Raw genomic sequence first — 26,860 nt, 5'->3', positions numbered from 1 at the left:
ATGATCGTGGCCAAGCACCTGCTGTCAGATACAGGGGCAGATTCTTTTTCCTCTTTGAAAACATTCAATCCTGTAGAACCCAATGTCAAGTCTTCCGGGGTTGTTGTTTTTTTTTAAACAAAAGTTGTTTCAAACATTTTCTTCAAATCATTATATATCATTTCCCAACCTTTTTAAAATAATCTGACATTGCCACCACAAATAGTAGCCTCTCAAAAAGGTCCCAAATGGGTCTTCTCAATTTTGCAGCCCCTCGAACTCAGCCCGGGAACCACTCACACCCCATGAAAGAATATGCTCAAATTCAAGTGTATAAATTGAATTGATCATAATTGTCCTCTCTGGGTGGGGCGATGAATTTGAAAGATTGTGCCTGCCATGAATTCACATTCATTCATTTATTACATTTGCAGCTCACCTTTCATATCAGGGGCAAGGAGACTTTGGGACTCCATGGGTCAAGATGTTTCTGAGGACCCAGCCTTGTGGGCCAATTTTTGACCACTGGGCAAGGCCCCTCACCTGTCAATCACCTGACTTCACGGTGACGTCTGGTGATTGGGCGCTTGGAAGTGTGTTTACTAAAAATATAGTAGGTTATAAATAATCATACATAGAATCATAGAATCCTAGAGTTGGAAGAGACCCCAAGGGCCATCCAGTCCAACCCCCTGCCAAGCAGGAAACACCATCAAAGCATTCCTGACAGGTGGCTGTCAAGCCTCCGCTTAAAGACCTCCAAAGAAGGAGACTCCACCACACTCCTTGGCAGCAAATTCCACTGTCGAACAGCTCTTACTGTCAGGAAGTTCTTCCTAATGTTTAGGTGGAATCTTCTTTCTTGTAGTTTGAATCCATTGCCCCGTGTCCGCTTCTCTGGAGCAGCAGAAAACAACCTTTCTCCCTCCTCTATATGACATCCTTTTATATATTTGAACATGGCTATCATATCACCCCTTAACCTTCTCTTCTCCAGGCTAAACATACCCAGCTCCCTAAGCCGTTCCTCATAAGGCATCGTTTCCAGGCCTTGGACCATTTTGGTTGCCCTCCTCTGGACACGTTCCAGCTTGTCAGTATCCTTCTTGAACTGTGGTGCCCAGAACTGGACACAGTATTCCAGGTGAGGTCTGACCAGAGCAGAATACAGTGGTACTATTACTTCCCTTGATCTAGATGCTATACTCCTATTGATGCAGCCCAGGATTGCATTGGCTTTTTTAGCTGCTGCATCACACTGTTGACTCATGTCAAGTTTGTGGTCTACCAAGACTCCCAGATCCTTTTCACATGTACTGCTCTCAAGCCAGGTGTCACCCATCTTGTATTTGTGCCTTTCATGCAGTGCCTTTTTTCTGGAGGGATGCAGGGGGACACATACCCTTAAACATTTTGTGAATCTAACGGAAGAAGAAACTTTGGTTTTTTAAAAAAAATAGTTTCTTCTCTAGCATGGTGAATCGTCAGTTCCGTTGCTACCCCCCCCCCCCCCCCCCGATGGCAGCCTTTTGTCCATTTACTGTACTTATTTTTCCCAATTTGAACTATAAAATGGTGATTTTCTTGAGTCAAAATGAGAGTACCCCTAAACATTTTTAAGAGGGAAAAAAAGCACTGCATATATGCATTTGGATAATAATAACAACACATATATTGATGTAGTTTGGTTTAAGTAGAGTCCTGTTTAGGAACTATTCAGTATAAGAACTCTGCAAAACCGGAAGTAGTACCGGAAGTTAGTGAACTTTACCTTTGTCTAAGAATGGAAGCCGAATGAGATTCTTTTCGTATGCCACAACAGCAGCCAGATTATTAATAGCCAAGTACTGGAAAACGCAAGATATTCCTACGATAAATGAATGGCAAATGAAAATGCTTGAATATATGGAACTCGCAGACATGACTGGAAGGATCCGCGACCAGAAAGACGAGAAAGTAGAAGAAGATTGGAAGAAATTTAAAGAGTATTTGAAGAAATATTGCAGCATATAGAATACCCTTATGGAAGTACAGTTAGGTTATCGGTAATTTATATAGTTTGATGTTTTGCAAAGTATTGATTTTTTATATTTTATTTACCATTTAAATGTCTAGAAAAAAAACCTGCTACAGGAGAGAAATGCACAATGAAGCTCAGAGGAGGGGCTTGGGGGAAGTCACCATACAATGGAAAATTTCAACGTATTGATTTGTGAAATATATGTGTTTTGTTTGTATGTTTTGTTTTTCTTTTTGATGTTCTGTTGTTCTTTTATAAAAAAATATATGTAATAAAAATTATTTCCAAAAGAATGGAAGCCGAACGGTGGAAGGGCACCGGCGGCAGGAAGCCTCATTAGGGAAAGTGCGTCTCGGTTTAAGAACGGACTTCAGGAACGGATTACCGTAAGTTCGTAAACCGAGGTACCACTGTACTAGACAAACAGGTGGAATTGTAGTTGTTTGCATATATAGTGATATAATATACCTTTTACTTTTTATTCCATTATTAATTTATATGTATTTCATTCGCTTTCTATTTCTGTTTTATTTTGTTCAATTGAAATATTCTGTAACAACAACAACACCAACAAACAAACAAACAAACAAACAAACAACAAATATACCGAAAAGGGGATAGGAATGGGAAGTCAAGGACTCGCTCCCATTAACCTCCATCTCCGGGGGGCCTGTTGCACTGACCCTGTGGGCCTGGGACGCTTCTGACCTGGCAACGCTAGCAACCAGGTAAACAGAGAGGGGCACTGAATCCCCCCCCAAACTCCTGCTCCCTCCAAATGCTGTTGGAGGAGTTTGTGAAGATGGGCCTCAGCTCGGGGACAGAACTCCTCCTTTGCCTGCAATAGGTCGCAGGTTCGATCCCCGGCGTCTCCAGATAGGGCTTGGAAAAAGACTCTGGACCTGACACAGTCCTGAACCCCTGTCTAATTTCCATCGGTGAAAACCCCCCATTTCTCTCTGCCTATCTTCCCATCTGCTTCGCTCCATCCCCCTGCCTTCCGGTCCTGCCATCGCCCTCATCTCTCCCTGCCGAGATGCACCTGCCGCGATGGGAGGGCGCCACCCACGATGGAGAGATGGGTGGTCCATTTCCAGGTGCAGCTGGCTTTCACCTTTGTATGTGGGGAGGATGGAGGAGAAGGCCTGTGTGTGGATGTGTCTATATATAAATGATAGCCTGTGCTGCAGGAGGTTACCTGTGTGAGTGGAGGTGGCAAGAGTGGGTGGGAAGACTTTGACTTAGCTCTGTCGCTCGGAGGCACCTGGGCGTAGCTCAGCCAAAAGGGAGACGAGCCGGTTCCTGGAGCAGATGTTTGCCTCGCCTGCTCACCACACTTATAAGCCAGGCTCCCGGGTTCTTCCCGAAGTTTTTCCCAGCTTCTATTTGCCCCGATCTCCCGAGGGTTCAAACTTGGGCAGGATGGAACAAGTAGGGATCTTCTCCTCCAAGCCGACCGAACCAGTTATCTACAAAGTCAAAGTGACGACCGGGCAAGGTCTCCTAACTGGGACCTTTGACTCCATTTCCATCACCTTGGTGGGGACCAACGGAGAGAGCCCCAAGCAGCTTCTGAACCGGGTCGGAACCAGTTGTGCCGAGGGATCGGTAAGCTTTGGGGTTTGGCGGTTCAGGGAGAAAGGAGGGTGCTGGGGAGGGTGTGAGAGCTCCCCAGAGCAAATAGCAGCTCCTTTTGCAAGCGTGTTAAGGGAACTTTCATCTCTAGGATGCTATGATTAAACAAACGACAATAAAACAAATTGCTTCCAAGTTTTTAATTCACGCGCGATTGGCAATAAGCCACAAACGACAGCTCCGGGACCAAAACGAATTTGCAAGAGAGAGCTCAAATTAATACCCGGGTATCCTTTGGAGTCCGACATTTCGCAACGTTTAGCTTTCGAACCCGGATCGGAAAATTCGACCGAAGAACTTTCTCGTTTCGCTATACAAGTGGCAGCCTGAGAGGTTTGTGCTGAACGTCGGGTTTTGGAGGTGAAAAACGGGGGGACGATCTCTGCGTGGCTACTTCATTTTGCGTTTCAAATGCAAGGAGTCTGCCCAAAAATGTTGAAGGCCTTTAAATCTAAATTGATCCGGCCTCGCTTGTGGTTACTGAGACTCGGAGCGGTGGCCTTCAGACATGGGGACATAAGAAGCTGAATTATGAGCCAAACCCGTGGTCCATCTAGCTTAATATTGTTTACACTGGCTGACAGCAGCTCTCTAAGATTTCAGATGGGACCTCTCCCAGCCTTACTTGGAGATGCTGGGGATTTAAAAAATCAGGGACTTTCTGCATGCCTTCCCCTCCTCGGATATTCTCACACAAATCAATAGGAACCTTTTGCACTCTCTTCCATTAGTGTGAATGTTGTTAAGCAGAAGAGAAAAAGAGAGATATTTTTTAATGGATGTATATATTCTCTCCAATGGGACGCGGGTGGCGCTGTGGGTTAAACCACAGAGCCTAGGGCTTGCTGATCAGAAGGTCGGCGGTTTGAATCCCCGCCACAGGGTGAGCTCCCGTTGCTCGGTCCCAGCTCCTGCTCACCTAGCAGTTCGAAAGCATGTCAAAGTGCAAGTAGATAAATAGGTACCACTCCGGCGGGAAGGTAAACGGCGTTTCCATGCGCTGCTCTGGTTCGCCAGAAGCGGCTTTGTCATCATGCTGGTCACATGACCCGGAAGCTGTACGCCGGCTCCCTCGGCCAGTAACACGAGATGAGTGCGGCAACCCCAGAGTCATCCGCGACTGGACCTAATGGTCAGGGGTCCCTTTACCTTTATTCTCTCCAATATAGATAAGTAAAACCCATTGAAGTCAATGGGCCTAAGTTAACCACGACGACCATTAATTCCAGTGGGGTCTATCCTGCATGGAACTGACATTGGATAAGGCCCAGGAACTGCAAACTCTCCATACCACAAATAACTTTTAAATTTATATTATTGGTTGCATTTAAAACTGTAGAGTTGGAAGGGACCGTGAGGGTCATCTAGTCCAATGCAGGAATCTTCTTCCCCAAGTGGGGCTCGAACCCACAACCCTGAGCTTAAGAATCTCATGCTCTGCTGACTGAGCTATCTGGTGGTGGGCTATATCCCACTTTTGAGGAGCTCTGAATATCCCTCGCTGGGAATCGCAAGCCAGAAGAGCACACTGCTGTTGAACCTCAGGTCTTGCCTGGGGGGGGCTTCACAGAAGAGGCACGATCTGGTTGGCCACTGTGGGAACAGGATGTTGGACCTGAATGTAAGGAGCTGGACCAAAGTTGCAGAAGTGAATTCAGTAACTCGTTGAGGTCTAGAGACTTGGTTAGTCTGCATATTGGCAGGTGCGCCACTCGATTGCTTCTCCCTCCATGGCGATTTGATGACTGACTGACTTTGAAGAAGTGACTCAAAGGCACGTGGCAAGTTGCCTTAGGTCACACCAAGCTATTGACTCCTCAGACTGGTGGCGGCTGTCTGGATCGTGGCTCGAGAGAGAGACCTTCCCCAGGACCTGTTGCTTGATGCTAGGGATGCTGGTGGCGAACTGGGGGTCTTCCAGATGCAAAGCACACGCTCTCTGCGACTGAGCGTTGTGTTCTACCCTTGCACAGCTCAGTCAGTAGAGGAAGCCTTGGTTAACTACAGGGTCCAATCCTTTGAGAGAAAGAATGGGCTTTGAATGGACTTTAAAAGCATGCAACCCAACACTCCCGTGTTTATTGACTTCCGATGTTAAGCTATTCCACAGGCATTTGGCTATGTCCAGTTTAAACTTATATTATTAAAAGAAACGGGGATTATTGTTTTCTTCTGTTTCAACTGTTTATTTTGTGCGTTTTGTCTTCTGAACTGCCCTGAGATCTTTGGATAAAGGGCAGTATATAAAATTTAACAACAACAACGTCCTGCTGGATCAGGCCAATGGCCCATCTAGTCCAGCCTCCTGTTCTCACAGTGGCCAACCGAGTGCCCGTGGGAAACCTGCAAGCCGGATTCGAACACAGGACCCATCTCCCCTCCTGCAGCTGGTATTCAGAAGCATTAGTGCCACTGACCATGGACGCAGACATTGTGGCTGGTAGACATCGATAACTGTCTCTTCCATGAGTTTGTATAACCCTTCCATAATGATGGCCACCAGAAATAATTATAGGGTAATAATGTTATTGTTGTTTAGTCGTTTAGTCGTGTCTGACTCTTTGTGACCTCATGGACCAGAGTGTAATAATAGGTTGTATCAAATGTTAGTCCTACTGAGAGTACACAAGATGGAAATCAATGGACTAACCGGGGCCAATTAATTTCATTGGATCTACTCTGAGTAGGACTTAGCTGGATACAGCCCCATCTCGATGAAGGGTGGTATATAAACCTTAATAAATAAATAAATAAATAAATAAATAAATAAAAATCTCAGAGTTTTTACTGATGATGGCTCTTCAGAAATGCTTATGATAGTTAGATATGTTTTGGGTTTTTTGGGGGGGAAGTCTAACCTGATTGGCCTTTGCTTCAAATGGGATTCAGGAAGGAAAAAGGGGTGGTGTTGGAGATCTCTGGAAACAGTTCACATTTGAAACTCACAGAATCTTAGAATTTGTAGGGTTGGAAGGGCTCCCAAGTGGTCATCTAGTCCAACCCCTCTGCAATGCGGGAATTGCAGCTACAGAATCGCTGTGAGTGATTCTCATGTTTGCATTCTGGACAACTCAGAACTGAAACGCTTTTGAAGGGGGATTCCTGTCCATTTCCTTCGCGAAAAGAGAAGGGGAAATGGTTGCAGTCTTCCCATGCCTACTGAAGGCATTGCAAAGGTTTCCTGTCTGTCTCAATGCTGACGCTAATTGACTCAGCATTGCTTAGATGATTGTGTTATCTGCCAATTACTGTTTTGGGGAAACCATCCGCTGAGTTTAACTTGGCATGCATTTAAGTCCTTAATTGAATTGTCACAGCCCGTCCTCCTTGCAGTCAGTCTTTTAACACCCACTTCCAGAAGATTCACATATCTGATTACTCTCATCTTTCAGCTGACGCAACAAGGCACGTTTTGTTGCTGCTGTTGCAAAGTTTGGCCACCGAAATCTGAAAGAGGCTCACGGAATAAACAAATCACACCGTTGTTTTAAACTGTCTATGCATGTGTGCGTGTTGGGGAAAAGATATGCAAATAATTAGAAGTTTTTTAATTGTGCTTGCCACGGAGCAAGCAGAGAGAGAAGAGTTTTTCTGCCTTTCTCATAACATCAACTAAGCTGAATGTTAGGAGATTCAGGACTGATAAAGGGAAATGCTTCTTCATGCAATGCATCGTTTACTATGGGATTTGGACATCTGGAAAAGAGAATTAGATAAATCCACAAAGGGCAAGTCCAGTGCCGGATTTACGTATAAGCTAAACAAGCTATAGCTTAGGGCCCCACTCTCTTGGGGCCCCCAAAAAAATTAAAAGGAAAAAAATAACTGGATGTACATTTCCAAAATATACAAAACAGAAGGGACGTGGGTGGCGCTGTGGATTAAACCACAGAGCCTAGGGCTTGCCGATCGGAAGGTCAGCGGTTCGAATCCCCGCGACGGGGTGAGCTCCCGTTGCTCAGTCCCTGCTCCTGCAAACCTAGCAGTTTGAAAGCATATCAAAGTTCAAGTAGATAAATAGGTACCGCTCCGGCGGTAAGGTAAACGGCATTTCCGTGGCCTGCTCTTGTTCGCCAGAAGTGGCTTAGTCATGCTGGCCACATGACCTGGAAGCTGTAGGCCGGCTCCCTCAGCCAGTAAAGTGAGATGAGCGTCGCGACTCCAGCATTGTCCGTGACTGGACCTAATGGTCCAGTCACCTTTACCTTTAAGATACAAAACAACTAAAATAAAACCCACATACAGCAACAGTGTTTTGTGTTGTGTAGGCTCCTATGAAGTTAGTAATGGGCCCTGCCTGCTAGCCTGCTCCCTAAAATATCCCTGGTTTGCTCATTTCTATATATAGGGTGCCTACATTCTGAATGGACTGGTTGCACGGCAACATGTGCAAATGGCTTTAGATACCTATGAGGCCCACAAATTACCATATTCAACACAAAAAAACAGAGACAATTTGTTGTTGACAAATGTCAGCTGGACATAGAAAGGGCCCCATTACCTTCAGTAGCTCAGGGCCTCATCAAACCTAAATCCGGCCCTGGTATGTCTATGGGTGGCTCCTAGCCATGATGGCTGTGCTCTGCCACACACAGTCGGAGGCAGCAGTGCTTCTGAATCCCAGTTGCTGGAAACCACAGGAGGGAAGAGCTGGCTCTTGAGTTCGAATCCTGCTTGCTGGTTTCCCATAATGGGCCACCGGGAGAAGAAGATGCTGGACTAGGTGAGCGCCATTGCTAAGATCCAGCAGCAGGCTCATCTTATAGAATCACAGGCCTGTAGAGTTGGAGGGGGACTCAACGTGTCATCTAGTCTGACCCCCCCCCCCATCCAGCAAAGCAGGAATCACAACAAAAAACCACCTGATTTTATGCTTTGTCTTACTACAGCATTACAGATCTGGAAGTAGGTGCCCCAGCGTCAACAACGCAAGAGAGTCTGGTTTGCCACACACATTTATGGGTGCATGGACTTTTTTATTTGAAAACTTTACTCCGTTTTATGGATTATGGGGGGAGGTGGAAATCGCATCCCCCCCCTTATACTTCTGTTACGGCGGAATTCATGAGCTTTCTGATATAAAGGTAAAGGGACCCCTGACCATTAGGTCCAGTCGCAGACGACTCTGGGGTTGCGGCACTCATCTCTCTTTACTTGCCGAGGGAGCTGGCGTTTGTCCGCAGACAGCTTCCGGGTCATGTGGGCAGCATGACTAAGCCGCTTCTGGCGAACCAGAGCAGCGCATGGAAATGCCGTTTACCTTCCCGCCGGAGCGGTACCTATTTATCTACTTGCACTTTGACGTGCTTTCAGACTGCTAGGTGGGCAGGAGCTGGGACTGAGCAACGGGGATGCGAACCGCGGACCTTCTGATCAGCAAGCCCTAGACTCTGTGGTTTAACTCACAGCGCCACCTGTGTCCTGTTTCTGATATTTGTTGTTGTTTAGTTGTTCAGTCGTGTCCAACTCTTTGTGACCCCATGGACCAGAGCACTCCAGGCACGCCTATCCTTCACTGCTTCCCGCAGTTTGGCCAAACTCATGTTAGTAGCTTCGAGAACACTGTCCAACCATCTCATCCTCTGTCGTCCCCTTCTCCTTGTGCCCTCCATCTTTCCCAACATCAGGGTCTTTTCTAGGGAGTCTTCTCTTCTCATGAGGTGGCCAAAGTACTGGAGCCTCAACTTCAGGATCTGTCCTTCTAGACTGAAGCTAATTTGGCAGCCCTTGGACTGATGATCCAAGGCCACCAATTTTCTTTGCTTTCCGGAACTCTTGCTAGTGAGTCACTGTTGCTTCCTTGCTTGTCTCATTGATGCGAACTGGCTTGGCGAGGGTGAAATCAGGGCACACATCTTAATGCGTTACGGACTAAATCACACAAATACCTGGAGGTCTTTGATCTCTTTCCCCTGCCATGCCAAGAGCCTGATGTACACAAGATAGTCAAGGTGTGTTGAGCAAACCCAGGTCTCGTGGCTGAGCAGTGCATCTATGTGTGTGTGTGTGTGTTTGGCCGCTGGGGCCGGCATGAATGAGCTTCGGTGGTACCACGGAATGCTCACCAACATTCCAGCTGCCATCGCAGGATGCTAATGGAGCACGATTGCCACGGAGGAAGTGGATATTATTTCGAGAAGTATGTCACAGAAGCGTGGGAAGGGCTGTGTGCTGTAAACAGGTCAGGGAAGTTTTGGTGCCGAGGGACTGCGAATCAGGAAGATATTTCAGCAGAATTCTGTTGGCACAGCAATCTTCATTTCACATCTCAGTTTGAAGCAGCTACATTTGCTTGCATGTCTCTTGGGTATTTCCGAATTTTATCGGGCGAAATATTCCTGCATTGCAGGGGCTTGGACTAGATGACCCTCGTGGTCCCTTCGAACTCTAGGATTCTGTGATCTCCTGGCAAGGCCGGGGGAGCCTCCTGTTTGAGGTCTTGGAAAGCTGCTGCCAGTCAGTGTAGACAGTACTGAGTTAAATGGAATTCTACGATTCCACTTACTGGAGTTTTTTTTAATATTGAGCTTCAGCCAAGGAGGCTCCAGGCCGTATGTGTGGATTCCCTCCCCTCCCCACCCTCCATTTTGCCACCACAACAACCCTGCGAGGTAGGTAGCTCTGCCTGAAATGAATTTAAGGCTCAAGACCACACACACAAATTTTCACAGGGGATTAGAACTGCCAGCCTTCCGATCGGCAAGCCCAAGAGGCTCAGTGGTTTAGACCACAGCAACACCCGTGTCCCTGCAAGTGTTATTCAAAACCTGCAATTACAAATCTTTCCCATTCTTTTTTGAAACTTTTGCCCTCTTGGTTTCTGAGCTTTCCAATCATTTTTGCCATTTCGGCATATTCTAGCAACTTGATTTGCCCTTCCTCTCTTATATAGGGACTTCGTCTTCTTTCCGTCTTTGGGCTAAAAGCATCCATGCAGTCGTCGTTGCATGCATGAAAAAAGTCTTTTCTGCTCTTTGCGATCTTTGCACCTAGAACCCTCTTTTTAAAAAAAGCTTCAGGTTTAACTATAAAATCTATTTTAAACTTTCCCCCCTCATTTCATTATATACCATTTCCCAGAAGACTTTTGTTACATATCCACCACATATGATAAAAGTTGCCTTCTTGTTCTTTACATTTCCAACAAATATTTATATTTGTCCTGTACATTTTTGCTAATTTAGTAGAAGTCAGATACCAACTATACATTATTTTCATATAGTTTTCTTTCAAGGTACAACACGCCGAAAATTTTAAATCCGTTTTCCATAACTTTCCCCAAGTGGTTAATTGAATATTATGTCCCTAATCTCTCACCCAGAGTATCATTACAGTGGTATCTCGGGTTACAGACGCTTCAGGTTACAGACGCTTCAGGTTACAGATTCCGCTAACCCAGAAATAGTACCTCGGGTTAAGAACTTTGCTTCAGGATGAGAACAGAAATCGCGTGGTGGAGGCAGCGGGAGGCCCCATTAGCTAAAGTGGTACCTCAGGTTAAGAACAGTTTCAGTTTCAGTAATTTTACATTATTTTATAACAGATCTTTTTCTAATCTTGAGGCTTCATAACTGAATCCTTTCCTTTTTATCTGTCTTAAAAGTCTCATTTAATTTGGTGATACTGTAACCAATCAGTTAATAAATGCCTTATCTCTCCAAAATCCTTCAGTTTCACCTGATGTTTTACTTCAGTTAACTTCCCTGGGGAGAGCACCCCACAGACGGGGAGCCACTGCAGAGAAGGCCCCGTTCTCATATTGCCACCCTCCGGACCTCTCAAGGAGGAGGCACACATAGAAGGGCCTCGGAAGATGATCTCAAGGTCCGGGTAGGTTCATATGGAAAGAGGTGGTCCTTGAGATCCTGAGCCATTTATGTGTACAATTGCTCTGGATCATAAGATAGATAAAGGTAAAGGACCCCTGGATGGTTAAGTCCAGTCAAAGGCAGTTGCGGCGCCCATCTCGCTTTCAGGCCGAGGGAGCCGGCGTTTGTCTGCAGGCAGCTTTCCGGGTCATGTGGCCAGCATGACTAACCGCTTCTGGCGCAACGGGACACCGTGACGGAAACCAGGGCACACGGAAATGCCGTTTACCTTCCCGCCGGAGCGGTACCTATTTACCTACTTGCACTGGTGTGCTTTCGAACTGCCAGGTTGGCAGGAGCTGGGACAGAACAACGGGAGCTCACCCCGTCACAGGGATTTGAACCGCCAACCTTCTGATCGGCAAGCCCAAGAGGCTCAGTGGTTTAGACCACAGCGCCACCCATGTCTGGATCATAATCAACCCTAGGAAGGCCCATTTGTCACTCTCTCTCTCTCTCTCACACACACACACACACACGCCACATCTTTCGCAACTGCCTCGCAACAGGAAGAAATTAAAGAGGTTAATTGATCCATTCTGGGAATGCAGGGCCTGTTGGATTCCAGCCTGTTTGGCAGAGGAGCCCTGTTTAAAAAAAAAATAGTGACACCTCTCATTGTTCAGTTTCCTTTTTTCGATCCACCCTGTCACTTGCTTCTGTGATGGGCAGCCGGGAGCCAGCGCACTCGAGTTTCTCTCTCGCATGTGCTCCGGCCCACGTGCCATTCCAGTGGCAAGTACAGTCTGGTCTGGAATCTGAAGGAACGTGACGGGAAGGCGTCACTTTATGGTGAAAGCGTATCCTCGGCAGCAACTCCAGGTTGACTCACGGCTGCGCGGCAAGGCCTGTCCTGGACTAGGTTTGTTGAGGGACACCAGTGCTGGGTTAGCCAATGGGCAGACTCAGCACATGCTCGGCGCAGGAGCAAAACAGCTCCCCCCCCCCAAAAAAGTGTGTTGTTGTTGTTTTGAAAGAACTGGACGTACCCACACAAAAATCAAAGCAGTCAAAATCAGGGCTTTGTTAAAGGTAAAAGTAAAGGGACCCCTGACCATTAGGTCTAGTCGTGGACGACTCTGGGGTTGTGGCGCTCATCTCGCTTTATTGGCCGAGGGAGCCAGCGTACAGCTTCTGGGTCATGTGGACAGCATGACTAAGCCGCTTCTGGCGAACCAGAGCAGCGTACGGAAATGCCGTTTACCTTCCCGCCGGAGCGGTACCTATTTATCTACTTGCACTGGTGTGCTTTCGAACTGCTAGGTTGGCAGGAGCTGGGACAGAGCAACGGGAGCTCACCCCGCAGCGGGGATTCGAACCGCCAACCTTCCGACTGGCAAGCCCTAGGCTCTGTGGTTTAACCCACAGCGCCAGCCACGTTGTTAGGCTTCCTTATCCACTCCCCCATTTTTCTGCTCTCCTTTTATTCCTTATCCCCTCTTAGGCACACAAGGACCTGCTTTTTATGCAGTCAGGTCATTGGTCCATTTAACTCCGTAATGTCTACACTGACTGGCAGCAGCTTTCCAAGACCTCAAACAGGAAGCTCTCCCAGCCTTGCCAGGAAGATCACAGAATCGTAGAGTTGGAAGGGACCCCCAAGGGTCATCTAGTCTAACCCTCTGCAATGCAGGAATCTTTTTGCCCAATGTGGGGCTCGAACCCACGGCCCTGACATGAAAAGTCTCGTGCTCTACCGACTGAGCTATTCCGCAGGCTGGAGGACTGAACTGCTGCATGCAAAGCCCTGAGAGACGTCTCTTCCCCAATAGTTTTGAGATAAGCTTCATGCCCTAAGTTTTTATTTTCTCAGATTTTAAAAGTGTCCTGTTTCTGGACTGCTCCAGTAAATCAATGGGATGTTTGGGGACTTGTTGACCTCAAAACCTTTCCAAGGAATGTGGAAGCTGGTGGCTGACAGGATTTCCACTGCCCACCAGTGGAAAACAGTACAAAACTTGAACATTTTCATGTGGTATAAGAGCTTGTGGAGTATGGGGGGTAGGGGAACCTTGTAAATTACTGTTCTCAGGGGAACCCTGAAGATTTTTATTCAGTGTGGCAGGACTGTAATCTCTTATGTTTTAGATTTGGACACGCAATAATTTATCCCTGTGTTGCCTAGAGAAATATGGGTGCCATGATTTAGGATTCGGGTGCCAAAACTCTTAGAATCATAGAGTTGGAAGGGACCCTGGGGGTCATCTAGTCCAACCCCCTGCGACGCAGGAATCTCAACACGCAACCCACCCATCCCATTCAATTTGAAGCCCTGCTTCGCTTTGCAAATGCTCTAGCAGTTTATGATTACATCATTTATATGCCCTGCTTGGTATTGCCGACGCGGAGTAGATCTATCATTACTGTTTATTTGTTTTGGTGATGTAAGACTCAGTAAAAAAGGAATTAAAGAGTGTGTCACCATAAGCGTTCTGCATTGTGTGGAAGCAGCATAAGCAGTGGTGAGAAAACATGTACGGAAGTTCCATTTTCATAGCTTTCCACCCCAAAGTTTCTAGTCCTCAGGGCGTCTTATGCTGTGGGCGTACAAGTTATTTAGTTGCAATTCCTGCATTGCAGGGGCATGGACCAGATGACCCTTTGGGCCCCCTCCAATTCGATGATTCTATGAATGCCAGTCTGAAGCTCAACATAAAAAAACTAAGATCATGGCCACTGGTCCCACCACCTCCTGGCAAATAGAAGGGGAAGAAACGGAGGCAGTGAGAGATTTCACTTTCTTGGGTTCCATGATCACTGCAGATGGTGACAGCAGTCACGAAATTAGAAGACGCCTGCTTCTTGGTAGAAAAGCAATGACAAACCTAGACAGCATCTTAAAAAGCAGAGACATCACCTTGCCGACAAAGGTCCGTATAGTTAAAGCTCTGGTTTTCCCAGTAGTGATGTATGGAAGTGAGAGCTGGACCATAAAGAAGGCTGATCGCTGAAGAATTGATGCTTTTGAATTATGGTGCTGGAGGAGACTCTTGAGAGTCCCATGGACTGCAAGAAGATCAAACCTATCCATTCTGAAGGAAATCAGCCCTGAGTGCTCACTAGAAGGACAGATCCTGAAGTTGAGGATCCAGTACTTTGGCCACCTCATGAGAAGAGAAGACTCCCTGGAAAAGACCCTGGTGTTGGGAAAGATGGAGGGCACAAGGAGAAGGGGACGACAGAGGATGAGATGGTTGGACAGTGTTCTCGAAGCTACTACCATGTGTCTGACCAAACTGCGGGAGGCGGTGGAAGACAGGAGTGCCTGGCGTGCTCTGGTCCATGGGGTCACGAAGAGTCGGACACGACTGAACAACTAAACAACAACAACAACAACAACAACAACAACAACAACAACAACATGAATGCCAGTTCTCTTGCAGGCATGAAAGTGCCTTCACACATTTTTGGGTGGGTGGGGTAAGGTTTGGGCCCCCCATCTTTGAATCAGGGTTTGCAAACTCCCCAGGTCCAGATTTTTCTAGTGACGAACTAGGAAAGCGGAATGATGTTCCAACACTCCATCACCTGTGCGCTATTATTGCATCAGTGAGTTGTTGCAGAATACACTGGTGAAAATAAAACAAAAACACTCCCCATTAAAGGGCCCTGAAGCAAAATTTAAAAACACCATTTGCGTTCTTAAGGATACAGTATAGTAAATCAAGTCTCTGAGTCGTGGTTTTCGAGCCCCACATTGGGTGAAGGATTCCTGCATTGCAGGGGGTTGGACTTAATGACCCCTTGTGGTCCCTTCCAACTCCATGACCCTATGATGCTGTTCTGTGATTCTAAAATTAAGATAACTCTTTAGGCTGGAAGTAAACCTCATTGAATTCAACAGGGCTTACTTGGAGAACAGACATAAGAACATAATAATAGCCAATGGTCCAGTATACGCGAAGGAGCGTCTCCACCACCATCGTTCAGCCCGGACACTGAGGTCCAGCTCTGAGGGCCTTCTGGCGGTTCCCTCACTGCGAGAATTGAGATTACAGGGAACCAGGCAAAGGGCCTTCTCCGTGGTGGCCCCCGCCCTCCCACCAGATGTCAAGGAAATAAGCAACTACCTGACTTTTAGAAGACATCTGAAGGCAGCCCTGTTTAGTTTTTAATATTTGGTGTTTTATCGTATTTTTAATATTCTGTTGGGATATTGTTGTTGTTGTTTGTTATATTATTATTATTATTATTATTATTATTATTATTATTATTATTATTATCCTGTTCTCACAGTGGCCAACCAATTTGCAGTTGCAATCAGCCTGCTATTTGCAATCCTTGGCGTTTGGTGTGAGTTTTGCAATCACATTTTGTGCCACACAATCCATCCCAAGTTTGGACCAGAACTGAAATTTCTTCTCCTTCTCCTTCTCCTTCTCCTTCTCCTTCTCCTTCTCCTTCTCCTTCTCCTTCTCCTTCTCCTTCTCCTTCTCCTTTTCCTTTTCCTTTTCCTTTTCCTTTTCCTTTTCCTTCTCCTTCCTCCTCCTCCTCCTCCTTCTCCTTCTCCTTCTCCTTCCTCCTCCTCCTCCTCCTCCTCCTTCCTCCTCCTCTCCTTCCTTCCTTCCTTCCTTCCTTCCTTCCTTCCTTCCTTCCTTCCTTCCTTCCTCAACAGGTGGAGGAGCACGAAGTCTTTTGTGACCATGATCTGGGCCCAATCCTACTGATCCACCTGCACAAGGACCCTTACTCCTTCTTCCCCGAGAACAGCTGGTACTGCAGTGCTGTCGAGGTGACGTCTCCGCACGGTGAGGTCTATCGCTTCCCCTGTTACCAGTGGATAGAGGGTTACTGCACCAAGTCCTTCAGAGAAGGAGCAGGTGAGTATTCCTCACTCCCCCCACCCCCCGCCCTGAACATCCTGGCACTTGCTGGAGAGGCAAGGTCCCACCCCATAATGACGTCAATGATTCGTCCTGGAATGAGATTTGAAATTCAGAACGAGACTTTGTATGTTTGTTTGCTTTCTTTATTTTTGCAGACAGCCCCCCACCCCGAAAACTCCTTTAAATCAGATGTATTTATTTCATTTTTACCTCCTGCTGAGGACCTCGTAGTAGGATGCTTGCATGTGTCTTTCCCACTGCCTATTGACAGGGCCAGCTCAGCTGTTCGTTGTCATCCCATTAGATTCTTCCTGCATTCGTTTATGGCTTTTATTGGGTAGGTGAGGGAATATATTAACTACCGGTACGTTTGATCCCTCTTCAGACTCATGTGCGTGGGTTGAGACAAAGAGGAAAAACAAGGCCATGCTCATTTTAAGCAGTTTAATTGAAAGCATAGAGACCGGCCGCCAGGCTGATCTCCACCTTTTGTTTCCCTGTTTATCAAAGAAACGGGCTACAGACTGGAAACTAAGTTTATAAAATGTATAGTTTACTCACAGCCAAGCATTTGTCCTTAGCAGCAAAAACAGCCTCAGGCATGTTTGTGATGCTGGAACACGTGGACAGAAGTCCACTATCATGGCTGGTTGGAGAGAGGGAAATACAGTCGTACCTCGGAAGTCAAACAGAATCCGTTCCGGAAGTCCGTTTGACTTCCAAAACGTTTGACTTCCATAGCGCAGCTTCCGATTGGCTGCAGGAAGTTCCTGCAGCCAATCAGAAGCCGCGGAAGCTCCACCGGATGTTAGGCTTCCGAAAGAACGTTCGAAAACTGAAACACTCACTTCCAGTTTTCTATCATTCGGGAGCCGAAACATTCGACTCCCAAGGCATTTGGGAGCCAAGGTACGGCTGTACTTCTCTGCTTCTTCCGTCCCAGGAGAGGAGGGGAAATGACATCACACAGAGCCTTCTCTGCCAGTTCCATTTCTATGGTATGAGTCGGCCGCAATACAGCTCTATGGTCTTAACCCTTTCACATGCTAACTAGCAAAAATGTGCATTGTTAGATTTGACTGCCTATCTCCCACATCTGTAAGGATGTGTAAAAAGTGGAGAAATGCTAAAAATCGGGGAAAGCCAGGAAAACTGTAAAAACCACTTGGCCTTTTTCTTCCTTTCGTGTACAGCCAAAACTCCAGCGGACGACACTCATTATCTGCAGCGGAGGCACCGCCGTGAGGAGCTGGTGCTAAGTCATACAAAATATGGGTGAGTAGGGAACAAATGTACAGAGAGACCTACCTACCTACCTATCTATCTTCATTCCTCAACAGGTGGAGGAGCAGCAACGGTTGTTGCTGTTCTTGTTTTGCAGGAGGTAACCTTCTACCTTGGCCACTGGCCCTAATATCCGGGTATCTTCATCATATCATTACATGTGTTCATTTTGCTATCATGGTGTTTGAAATCTAACTCCCCAGAAGTGTCCTTACATCAGGCATGGAAAACATGATCAAACCTGAGGGCCACATTCCCTTCTGGGAAAACTTACGGCAGCCACTGTTATCTTTTCCCCTTCCTTTCCTTCATAAAAATTATACACCGCTTGATTGCAAAAAACAAACAAACCTCAAAATGGCTTACAAAAAAATAAGGCAATTAAATCAAGAAATATTCACCACCCTACTGTAACACATACAAAAGTTAAAATAACAAATCTGCCGGTAGCCTTGTCTAAACAAGAACATTTTTAGCAGGCGCCAAAAAGAGTAAAGCGAAGGTGCCTGTTTGATCTCATGAGGCAGGGAGTTCCAAAGTGTAGGTGCTGCCCCACTAAAAGACTTCGTTCTTGCAAATGCGGGAAACAGGTATTGTGTGACACCTATAGCAGTGCCAGTTCTGCCGATCGAAGTGGTAAGGCGACCTTGTAGGTGCATGTGGTGGGTGGGACCAGAGGCAAAAGTGGGTGGGGCCACAAATTTAAACTTTGCCTTTGTAGAGTAGATTTGTTGCCACACACAGTCCCACGGCCTTCTTTGTCCTTCTCACGGAACGACAATTCCCCGAGCGGAATAACAGTCAATCCCTCTCTCCAGGCAACTCTAGGAATTGCAGCTCAGTGACGGGAACAGATAGGGGTCTCCTAACAACTTTCAAGATCCTTAAGCAGCCACAGTTCCCAGGATTCCTTGAGGGGAAGCCATGACAGTACAAAATGACATCCCAGTGCTTTGAACGCAGAGTGCAGATGGGGCCTGACAATGGGCCAAATCCTGCCTTCTTTCAAACAGCCGCCATGCCCACCATCAGGCAATTTGTTCTGCACTCCTATTATGTATTCAGTGGTCTGTGTTTGCCTGAGCTTGAGTCTGGACTAAGGATTCTGAGCTGTGTTCTGATTCGATACCTGTTGTCCAATCACAGAACGTTTCAGGATTTGGGCCTCTGCCATTGGCCCTTGAACTCTGAGTCGTGATTCGCAGTTTGGAAGTTTAGACAGCCAATCACGTTGGGAGGGGGAGAGGCCCAGGCTTTCAGAAATGCATATAAGCCGTTGCTTTGCCCCTGTTGTCCAGTTCTGTTAGTTCAATAAAGGTTCTTGCTGTTATCACTGTGTCTTGCCTCGTAGGAACCCACCTACCATATTTTTCACTCCATAAGATGCACTTTTTTCCTCCTAAAAAGTAAGGGGAAATATCTGTGCGTCTTATGGAGCGAATGGTGGTCCCTGGAGCTGAATTGCCCAGGGGCCAAAAGAGGATCATGCTTTTTATTTTACAAAGAGAAAAGGGGGTGTTAAAAGGACCCCGCTCAGCAGCTGATCAGCAAGAGATCGGGAGAGAGATAAGAGTCCCGGCTCCCTTTCAGCCCTGCCCTCTTGCCACGACCTCCTTTGTTGAATGTGCTGCAGAGGGAGGTTGGTTGTTCCCCCAGCGACATGTGACTGGCTGATTAGATTATCTGTCTGGAAACTGTAGAAAAGGCTCCCTTTCCTTTAGAAGCTGCAGAAATGTGAGTTGAACCCCATAAAAACGGGGCTTTTCCTCTTTGCTTTTCCCCCTTTGCAAAAGGAGCTTTGCTTTTCCCCCTTTGCAAAAAAAGCTGCAAAACCTTTAGCTGATCCTCAAAAAAACAGGGTTTTCCCCTTTGCAAAAAAAGCTGCAAAACGTTTAGCTGATCCTCAAAAAAAACCCAAGGCTTTTCCCTTTGCAAAAAAGCTGCAAAACATTTAGCTGATCCTCAAAAAAAACCCCAGGGTTTTTCCCTTTGCAAAAAAGCTGCAAAACTTTTAGCTGATCCTCAGAAAAAACAGGGCTTTTCCCTTTGCAAAAAAAGCTGCAAAACTTTTAGCTGATCCTAAAAAAAAACCAGGGCTTTTAGAGGAGGAAAACCAGAAATTCCCCCCCCCTTGTTTCCTCCTCTAAAAACGAGGTGCGCCCTATGATCCGGTGCGCCCTATGTAGCAAAAAATACAGTACACTTCAAGTCCTACACAGAAGGAAGTCTCACAGCGTTTTGTAGGATTTTCCATCGGCAGACCCCGTTCACAGGATTGCCGGGCCATCGTTCATTCGTTCTCTCTCTCTCTATCAATTTATTTGCACAGGTGGAAGGAATACATCCCGGGAACTCCGTATTGTGCCGATATCGACACGGCCCAGACGATGGAGTACAATATCCAGTACTCTTTCCCCAAATCCACTGCCTTTTTCGGACGTGGGACGCTCGCGTAAGTCTTGGGTAACCTGCCAGCACACTCTCTCTCTCTCTCTCTCTCTCTCTCTCTTTTTCTAACATCTTTATTGAAAGTTCAAAAAGTACATAACTATATGTGCACTAAACACGACGAGACGTAAATAAAAGAGAGAAAAAGAGAAACCCGTGTAGAAGGGGAAATAAAGGGGGGGGGAGGAAAACTATATTTTACAAGGTTGTTATTGCACTTCACCAGATCTTAACCTATTACACTATTTGTAAGAATGGATTCCAAGTATTGTTGAATTTGTCCATGGCAAGCCTGTGTTTATATGCAAGATGTTCTTATGTTGCGAGTTTGTATAAGTCTTCAATCCAATCGTAGAAGGGAGGCGCATTTTTTTTATTTTTCCAATTCATCAGTATCGGTCTTTTTCCTGTGGCGAGGGCATGGAGAGTCCACTCATATTGTCCTTTTGTAAGGTTCCGTGTGCTGGGTATAGAATTCAAGAGGATATTTTGCTCTGTAAATGTACGGTTGTTCCGTACAGTTCTGTTGATAAGTTTCAGTTACCTTCTGCCAAAAATCTTTCAATATAGGACAATGAAAAAACATATGTTTTAGAGAAGCATTATCCCTATTGCAGTGTGCAAAGTTCTCTTTCTGTGTCTCCTCCTCAGGCTGTTTGAGGCCAAAATGAAGGGCTTCCTGGACAAACCTTACTCCTGGGAGAAGCTTGAGGACATCCGCAAGGTGTTTTGGTTCTACCACACCCCTGCCTCAGGTCAGTGATGGTTGAGGAAGCTGCCTCTCTTCAAAGCAAACCCTTTCCATGAGAGGTCCGGAGGGTGGCAATGTGAGAACGGGCCTTTTCAGTGGTGGCTCCCCATTTGTGAAATGCTCTCCCCAGGGAGGCTCGCCTGGCACCATCATTGCTTAGCATTAGTAGAGTGACTCAGCATCCAGAATGCTGCAGCTGGACTGGTGACTGGATGTGGCCACTGAGACCACATACAACACAGCTCCTAAGAGATCTACAGTATATTGGCTCCCAGTACGTTTCTGAGCACAATTCAATGTGTCTGTGCTGACCTTTAAAGCCCTAAATGACCTCAAAGGCCCAGTATACCTGAAGGAGCATCTCCACCCCCATTGTTCAGTCCCCTAAGGTCCAGCTCCGAGGGCCTTCTGGCGGTTCCCTCACTGCGAGACATGAAGTTACAGGGAACCAGGCAAAGGGCCTTCTTGGTGGTGGCACCCGCCCTGTGGAACGCCCTCCCATCAGATGTCAAGAAGATAAACAATTATACGACCTTCCGTAGACATCTGAAGGCAGCCCTGTTTAGGGAAGTTTCTAATGTCAAATGTTTTTCTGGGTTTTTGTATTCTGTTGGAAACCGTCCAGAATGAGCAGGGTATTATTATTATTATTATTATTATTATTATTATTATTATTATTATTCTAGGCAAAAACACTTCTTTTCCACCAGGCTTTTAAATATCTGTATCTCTCCTTCTTCCCTTCTCCAGAGTATGTGTACAGGCACTGGAAAGATGACGATTTCTTCGGCTACCAGTTTCTGAATGGAATGAACCCTGTGTTGATCCGGAAATGCACAAAGATCCCGGAAAACTTCCCTGTGACCCAGGAGATGGTGGCCGGGCCTTTGGGAGAATACACCACCCTCAAGGAAGAGTTGGAGGTCATTCATTGCTCTCTTTGTCATTGGTTGTATCTCAGAGCCACATTCCCCCCCCCCGTGTGTGTCCCCCCTTCTCTATGCATACAGTCATATCTCATGTTACATTTGCTTCATGTTATGTTTTTTCAGGTTGCGTCCCGCGGCGACCCGGAAGTACCGGAAAGGATTACTTCCGGGTTTCGCCGCTCGCGCATGCGCAGTAGCGCTAAGTCACGCTTCGCGCATGCGCACAAGTGTCAAATCGCGCCGTGCACCTGCGCAGATACGGCGCTTCAGGTTGCGGGCTTTTCATGTTGCAAACGGGCCTCCGGATCCCATTTGCAACCAGAGGTGCCACTGTATATGCAGTGGTACCTCGGGTTACAAACGCTTCAGGTTACAGACAACCTGGAAGTAGTACCTCGGGTTAAGAACTTTACCTCAGGATGAGAACAGAAATCGCACGGCGACGGCGGCAGGAAGCCCCATTAGCTAAAGTGTTACCTCAGCTTAAGAACAGTTTCAGGTTAAGAACGGACCTCCGGAACGACTTAAGTTCTTAACCAGTGGTACCACTTTATGTCTTAAAATATCCATAGCTCACCTCTCTAGTAATAGTATCTAAGGCAGCTAACCAAAATAGCTCTAAAGAACCAAAAATGCGGCCGTCGCTAGAGGAGGGTGATGGCTGGGGATGATGGGAACTTTAATCCAAATTGTTGGGCTGGCTGACGTCAGATGGGAGTCAAACTTTCCTCCCTTCCTTCTCCACCCCCCTCCAACTCTGTTTTTCAGAAAGGAACCATCTACCTAGCAGATTACAAGTTGCTGGAGGATATCCCTACTATCCTGGTGAACGGCAAAGAGCAATACATAGCTGCCCCTCTGTGTTTGCTCCACCAAAAGCCTTGCGGAAAAGTCGTTCCTCTAGCCATCCAGGTAACAATTTTATTAAAAAAAAAAAAAAACAGGGAAAAATTCAACAGGAGGTTCCCCTCACTTAAGTGAAGTCAAAAGATAATTTGATGAGGCCAAGGAGGCGGTAGATTTTTCAGCGCACAAGGAGTAAACCCTACACAAATCCGGAATGCAGTCCCTAAGACAGTTTCATGGAGCCTCGTGCGCCTCCTTCCAGCAACTCCTGCAGCCATGCAGGTGCCAAACGTCTTGATCTGCTTTTCTTTGGACCACACCTGTGAGGCCGGGGGGGGGGGGGGTCCTTGTCGTCCAGGCAGCCCAGGGCCTCCAGACGCATTGAGGGCTACTAGCCACAATTCCTACGCTTTGCCTGCACAGCTTCTGAATCCCAGTTGCTGGAAACCTCGAGAGGGGCGAGGACTCTATTGCTTGTGGGCAGGGCCGTCTTAAGCAAATATCCTGAGAGGCCGGCGCCCTGGTGCGACACACCACTAAGCCCTATGGGAAAGACGGCTCTGCTTGTGGGTTTCCTACAGGTATTTGTTTGGGCACTGTAAGAAGAGGATGGTGGACTAGATGGGCCACGGGACAGTCTGTCTTACGGACAGTCTAGAGACACCCTCCTCGGCCGCTGTGTATTTTATTCCATTGTGATTCCCCCTTTCAGTTGAGCCAACGCCCAGGTCCCCAAAGCCCCATTTTCTTGCCCACCGACGAAGAGTGGATCTGGACCTTAGCCAAGACCTGGGTGCGAAACTCCGAATTCCACATGCACGAGGTGAACACCCACCTGCTCCGTGGACATCTGATGGCGGAAGTCTTTGCGGTGTCAACGCTGAGGCAGCTCCCCATGTGTCACCCCCTGTACAAGGTGAGAGAGAGCCCAGAGGGGTTGAGTTTGGGGCATTCAGCGGTGAGTACGGGGGAGGGACGCGGGTGGCGCTGTGGATTAAACCACAGAGCCTAGGGCTTGCCGATCAGAAGGTCGGCGGTTCGAATCCCTGAGGCGGGGTGAGCTCCCGTTGCTCAGTCCCTGCTCCTGCCCACCTAGCAGTTCGAAAGCACGTCAAAGTGCAAGTAGATAAAGAAGTATAAACAGCATTTCCGTGTGCTGCTCTGGTTCGCCACAGGACCCGGAAGCTGTCTCAGCCAATAAAGCTAGATGAGCGCCACAACCCCAGAGTCGTCCACAACTGGACCTAACAGTCAGGGGTCCCTTTACCTTTACCTTTACCTTTACCTTACGGGGAGGTATGTTTTCGACATCCTCTTTTATCTTTTGAAGGAAACAAACCGCGCCGGGGAGGGGGGGGGGAGGCTACCTCTCCCAGAGGAGGCAGCAAAGCCACCAGCCTGGATGGCTTTGAAGGAAAACTTTGCCCCCTCTTATATATATATAAAAAAGAACTTGTGGGTATCTCGTGAAGCTGATAGCTAGAAGACTGGGGACAACTAAAAAGAAGTCCTTCTTGATGCAGTGAATAGCTAAACTGTGGAACTTGATCCTGCAGGAGGAAGTGAAGGCCAACAATCTAAAAGAGGACCGGGCAAATTCATGGAGGGGGAGAGGACAATTGTCAGGGATCGGACTCGAGAGGGAGAGATGGAGGAGGAGGACTGGTGGGGATCAACTCCCCCCCCCCTTCTCCTGACACTGCAGGAGAAGAGGGAGACAGTCTTGATTCACAGCAGGGCTTTGAGGAGTTTGAGGAAGGTCACAGTGCAGATAGAGATGAACAAAACAGTTGGGACGTGTTAGAAGAATGGGGGGATTGTGACAGGGCAGCCAGCTGACACGTTGTCACTGGAGAGTATCTCTGCCCCCCCCCCTCCCAGAACTCAGCGTTCATTAAGGGTGCAGGAACAACGGAATCGGAGACTTTGGGCTACAAGCAGCCACCATAAAGGGAGGTGCTGTTGCTAGGCATGTGGGAGGAGAAGAATCGGGGGGGAGAACATGCTATGACTTCAGTTACAAGACCTTTGTCTCTGCGTACTTTGAGACACACACACTCCATCCTTACACGTGTTCCCTTTCCGCCCCCCTCCAGCTTCTGATTCCTCACCTCCGTTATTCCATCCATATCAACGTGCTGGCCAGAACCCACCTTATCAGCCAAGGAGGTACCTTTGACCGGGTAAGTGGGAGATTTGTGGGACGCCCTTGGAGGAATGCTTTGGTGACCCCACCGTGGAATGCCTTCCGCACTGAGCCAGCTCTTCGGGACACACATGGTTACCTCTGTTCTTCCACATCCCACCCATTCGACCGCAGGGTGATTCGCAGCTGACTTGGGGAGTCTTTCCTGGGGGTGCCTCTCTCTTTTGCAGGGCTCTGAGGGCAGTCTTCTGTTTGGGAAGTGCCCTGCCTTTGAAGGCTGTCTGGTTTGGTTTAAAGATGCAGAACCCTAAGAAGGAGATTCAGTGGGGAGCTTTGAGGTTCCTCCCAAGGTTAACATCCAGGGAGCAGGTTGAGCCACAAGCTTGCCTGCCAGATTGAAATGCATTGGGGATAGATCCCAGGTTAGTCTTACTCAGAAGTTGATAGAGGTAGCTAACTTAAGCCTATTCGTTTCGATGGATGTGCTCTGAGTTCAAGTTAACAGGGTACAACCCAAATTAAATTAAAGCAATTATATCCTCTCTCTTTTTTGTACAGCAGTTTTTATTTGGTTTTTTTAAAAATATAAACTTATAACAAAATCAATTAAAAATGCATATAAAGAGATTGCTTTGAACTCACGACTCCCCCCCAACCCCCCTATGGATCCTAATATCAATCAGTCCACAATACACATTTTTTATCCACCTAAATCAGGGGTCAGCAAACTTTTTCAGCAGGGGGCTGGTCCACTGTCCCTCAGACTTTGTGGGGGCCGGACCATATTTTGAAGTAAAAAAAAAAAAGGAACAAATTCCTATGCCCCACAAATAACCCACAGATGCATTTTAAATAAAAGGACACATTCTACTCATGAAAAAACACACTGATTCCCAGACCGTCCGTGGGCCGCATTTAGAAGGCGATTGGACCGCATCGAGCCCCCGGGCCTTAGTTTGGGGACCCCTGATCTAAATTGTCCATAGTTTTTGTTACATTACAAGTGTGATTAAAATCCTGCTAATGTTTTCATCTGCTTGCAATGGTCTCCTGAATAAATTATAAAAAAATTCCCCATCCTTTTTTAAAGTTCTTGTCTTCCTGCTTCCCGAGCTTCCTGGTTAATTTTGCCATTTCAGCATAATCCATCATCTTGGCTTGCCATTCTTCCCTGTTTCTTCCTTCTATCTCTGGGCAAATAACATCTGTGCAGCTGTTGTCGCATACATAAAAAGTCTTTTCTGGTCCTTTGGGATCTCGGAACCTATAATTCCTAATAAGAAAGCTTTTTTTTAAAGCAAATGTTATTTCAAACATTTTTTTCATTTCATTATGTATCATCTCCCAGAAAGTTTTTGTTACCTGACACGTCCAACACATATGACGAAAAGTACCTAAATTATAGCAATTGTTTCCAAGTCTATACGCAGGTGGCGCTGTGGGTTAAACCACTGAGCCTAGGGCTTGCCGATCAGAAGGTCGCCGGTTCAAATCCCCGTGGCGGGGTGAGCTCCCGTTGCTCGGTCCCTGCTCCTGCCAACCTAGCAGTTCGAAAGCACGTCAAAGTGCAAGTAGATAAATAGATAGGCTACCGCTCCGGCAGGAAGGTAAACGGCATTTCTGTGCACTGCTCTGGTTCACCAGAAGCGGCTTAGTCATGCTGGCCACATGACCCAGAAGCTGTACGCCGGTTCCCTCGGCCAATAAAGCAAGATGAGCACCACAACCCCAGAGTCGTCCGCCACTGGACCTAATGGTCAGGGGTCCCTTTACCTTTACCTAAACCTATGGATCAGCACTGGCAAGTGTTAGATTATACACGGGGGTGCCTCTGAAGACAGTTTTGAAGCTTCAGCTGGGGCAGATATTGATGTGCCTCATTTGGGAGTGTGCTGAGTGGTCCTCTCCCCTCCCCGCCCGCTTTCCAACGCAGGCCATAGCGACCGGGCGCCGAGGGTTGGCTGTGCTTCTTAAAAAGTGTTTGGACAACCTGACCTACACGGATCTGTGCCTCCCCGAGGACATCGAGGCCCGAGGAGTCGGCTCGCTTGCCGATTACTACTACAGGGACGACGGGCTGAAGATATGGGATGCCATCGAGAGGTAAGAGAAACGGGATTCGTGAGGA

The 26,860-nt window shown here is 47.2% G+C and overlaps 1 protein-coding gene across 1 annotated transcript in view; it reads left to right on the top strand.

The window, feature by feature from the left end:
- Nucleotides 1-3,231: 3,231 nt before the first annotated feature.
- LOC117059301 (arachidonate 15-lipoxygenase B-like) overlaps nt 3,232-26,860 on the top strand; it is a 32,056-nt gene continuing 8,427 nt past the window's right edge. Inside the window, exons 1-10 of the mRNA XM_033170931.1 lie at nt 3,232-3,607; nt 16,118-16,322; nt 17,522-17,603; nt 19,942-20,064; nt 20,712-20,815; nt 21,562-21,734; nt 22,509-22,652; nt 23,299-23,502; nt 24,683-24,769; nt 26,666-26,835. Of these exons, the coding sequence (XP_033026822.1) occupies nt 3,311-3,607; nt 16,118-16,322; nt 17,522-17,603; nt 19,942-20,064; nt 20,712-20,815; nt 21,562-21,734; nt 22,509-22,652; nt 23,299-23,502; nt 24,683-24,769; nt 26,666-26,835 (1,589 nt within the window). The 5' untranslated portion in view covers nt 3,232-3,310. The remainder of the gene's footprint in view (nt 3,608-16,117; nt 16,323-17,521; nt 17,604-19,941; nt 20,065-20,711; nt 20,816-21,561; nt 21,735-22,508; nt 22,653-23,298; nt 23,503-24,682; nt 24,770-26,665; nt 26,836-26,860) is intronic.

This window comes from Lacerta agilis, chromosome 14 (genome assembly GCF_009819535.1).
Source record: "Lacerta agilis isolate rLacAgi1 chromosome 14, rLacAgi1.pri, whole genome shotgun sequence".
NCBI classification, from domain to species: Eukaryota; Metazoa; Chordata; class Lepidosauria; order Squamata; family Lacertidae; genus Lacerta; species Lacerta agilis.
The sequence above is the reverse complement of the archived record's forward strand: the minus strand, read 5'-3'. Positions and strand labels throughout refer to the sequence as shown.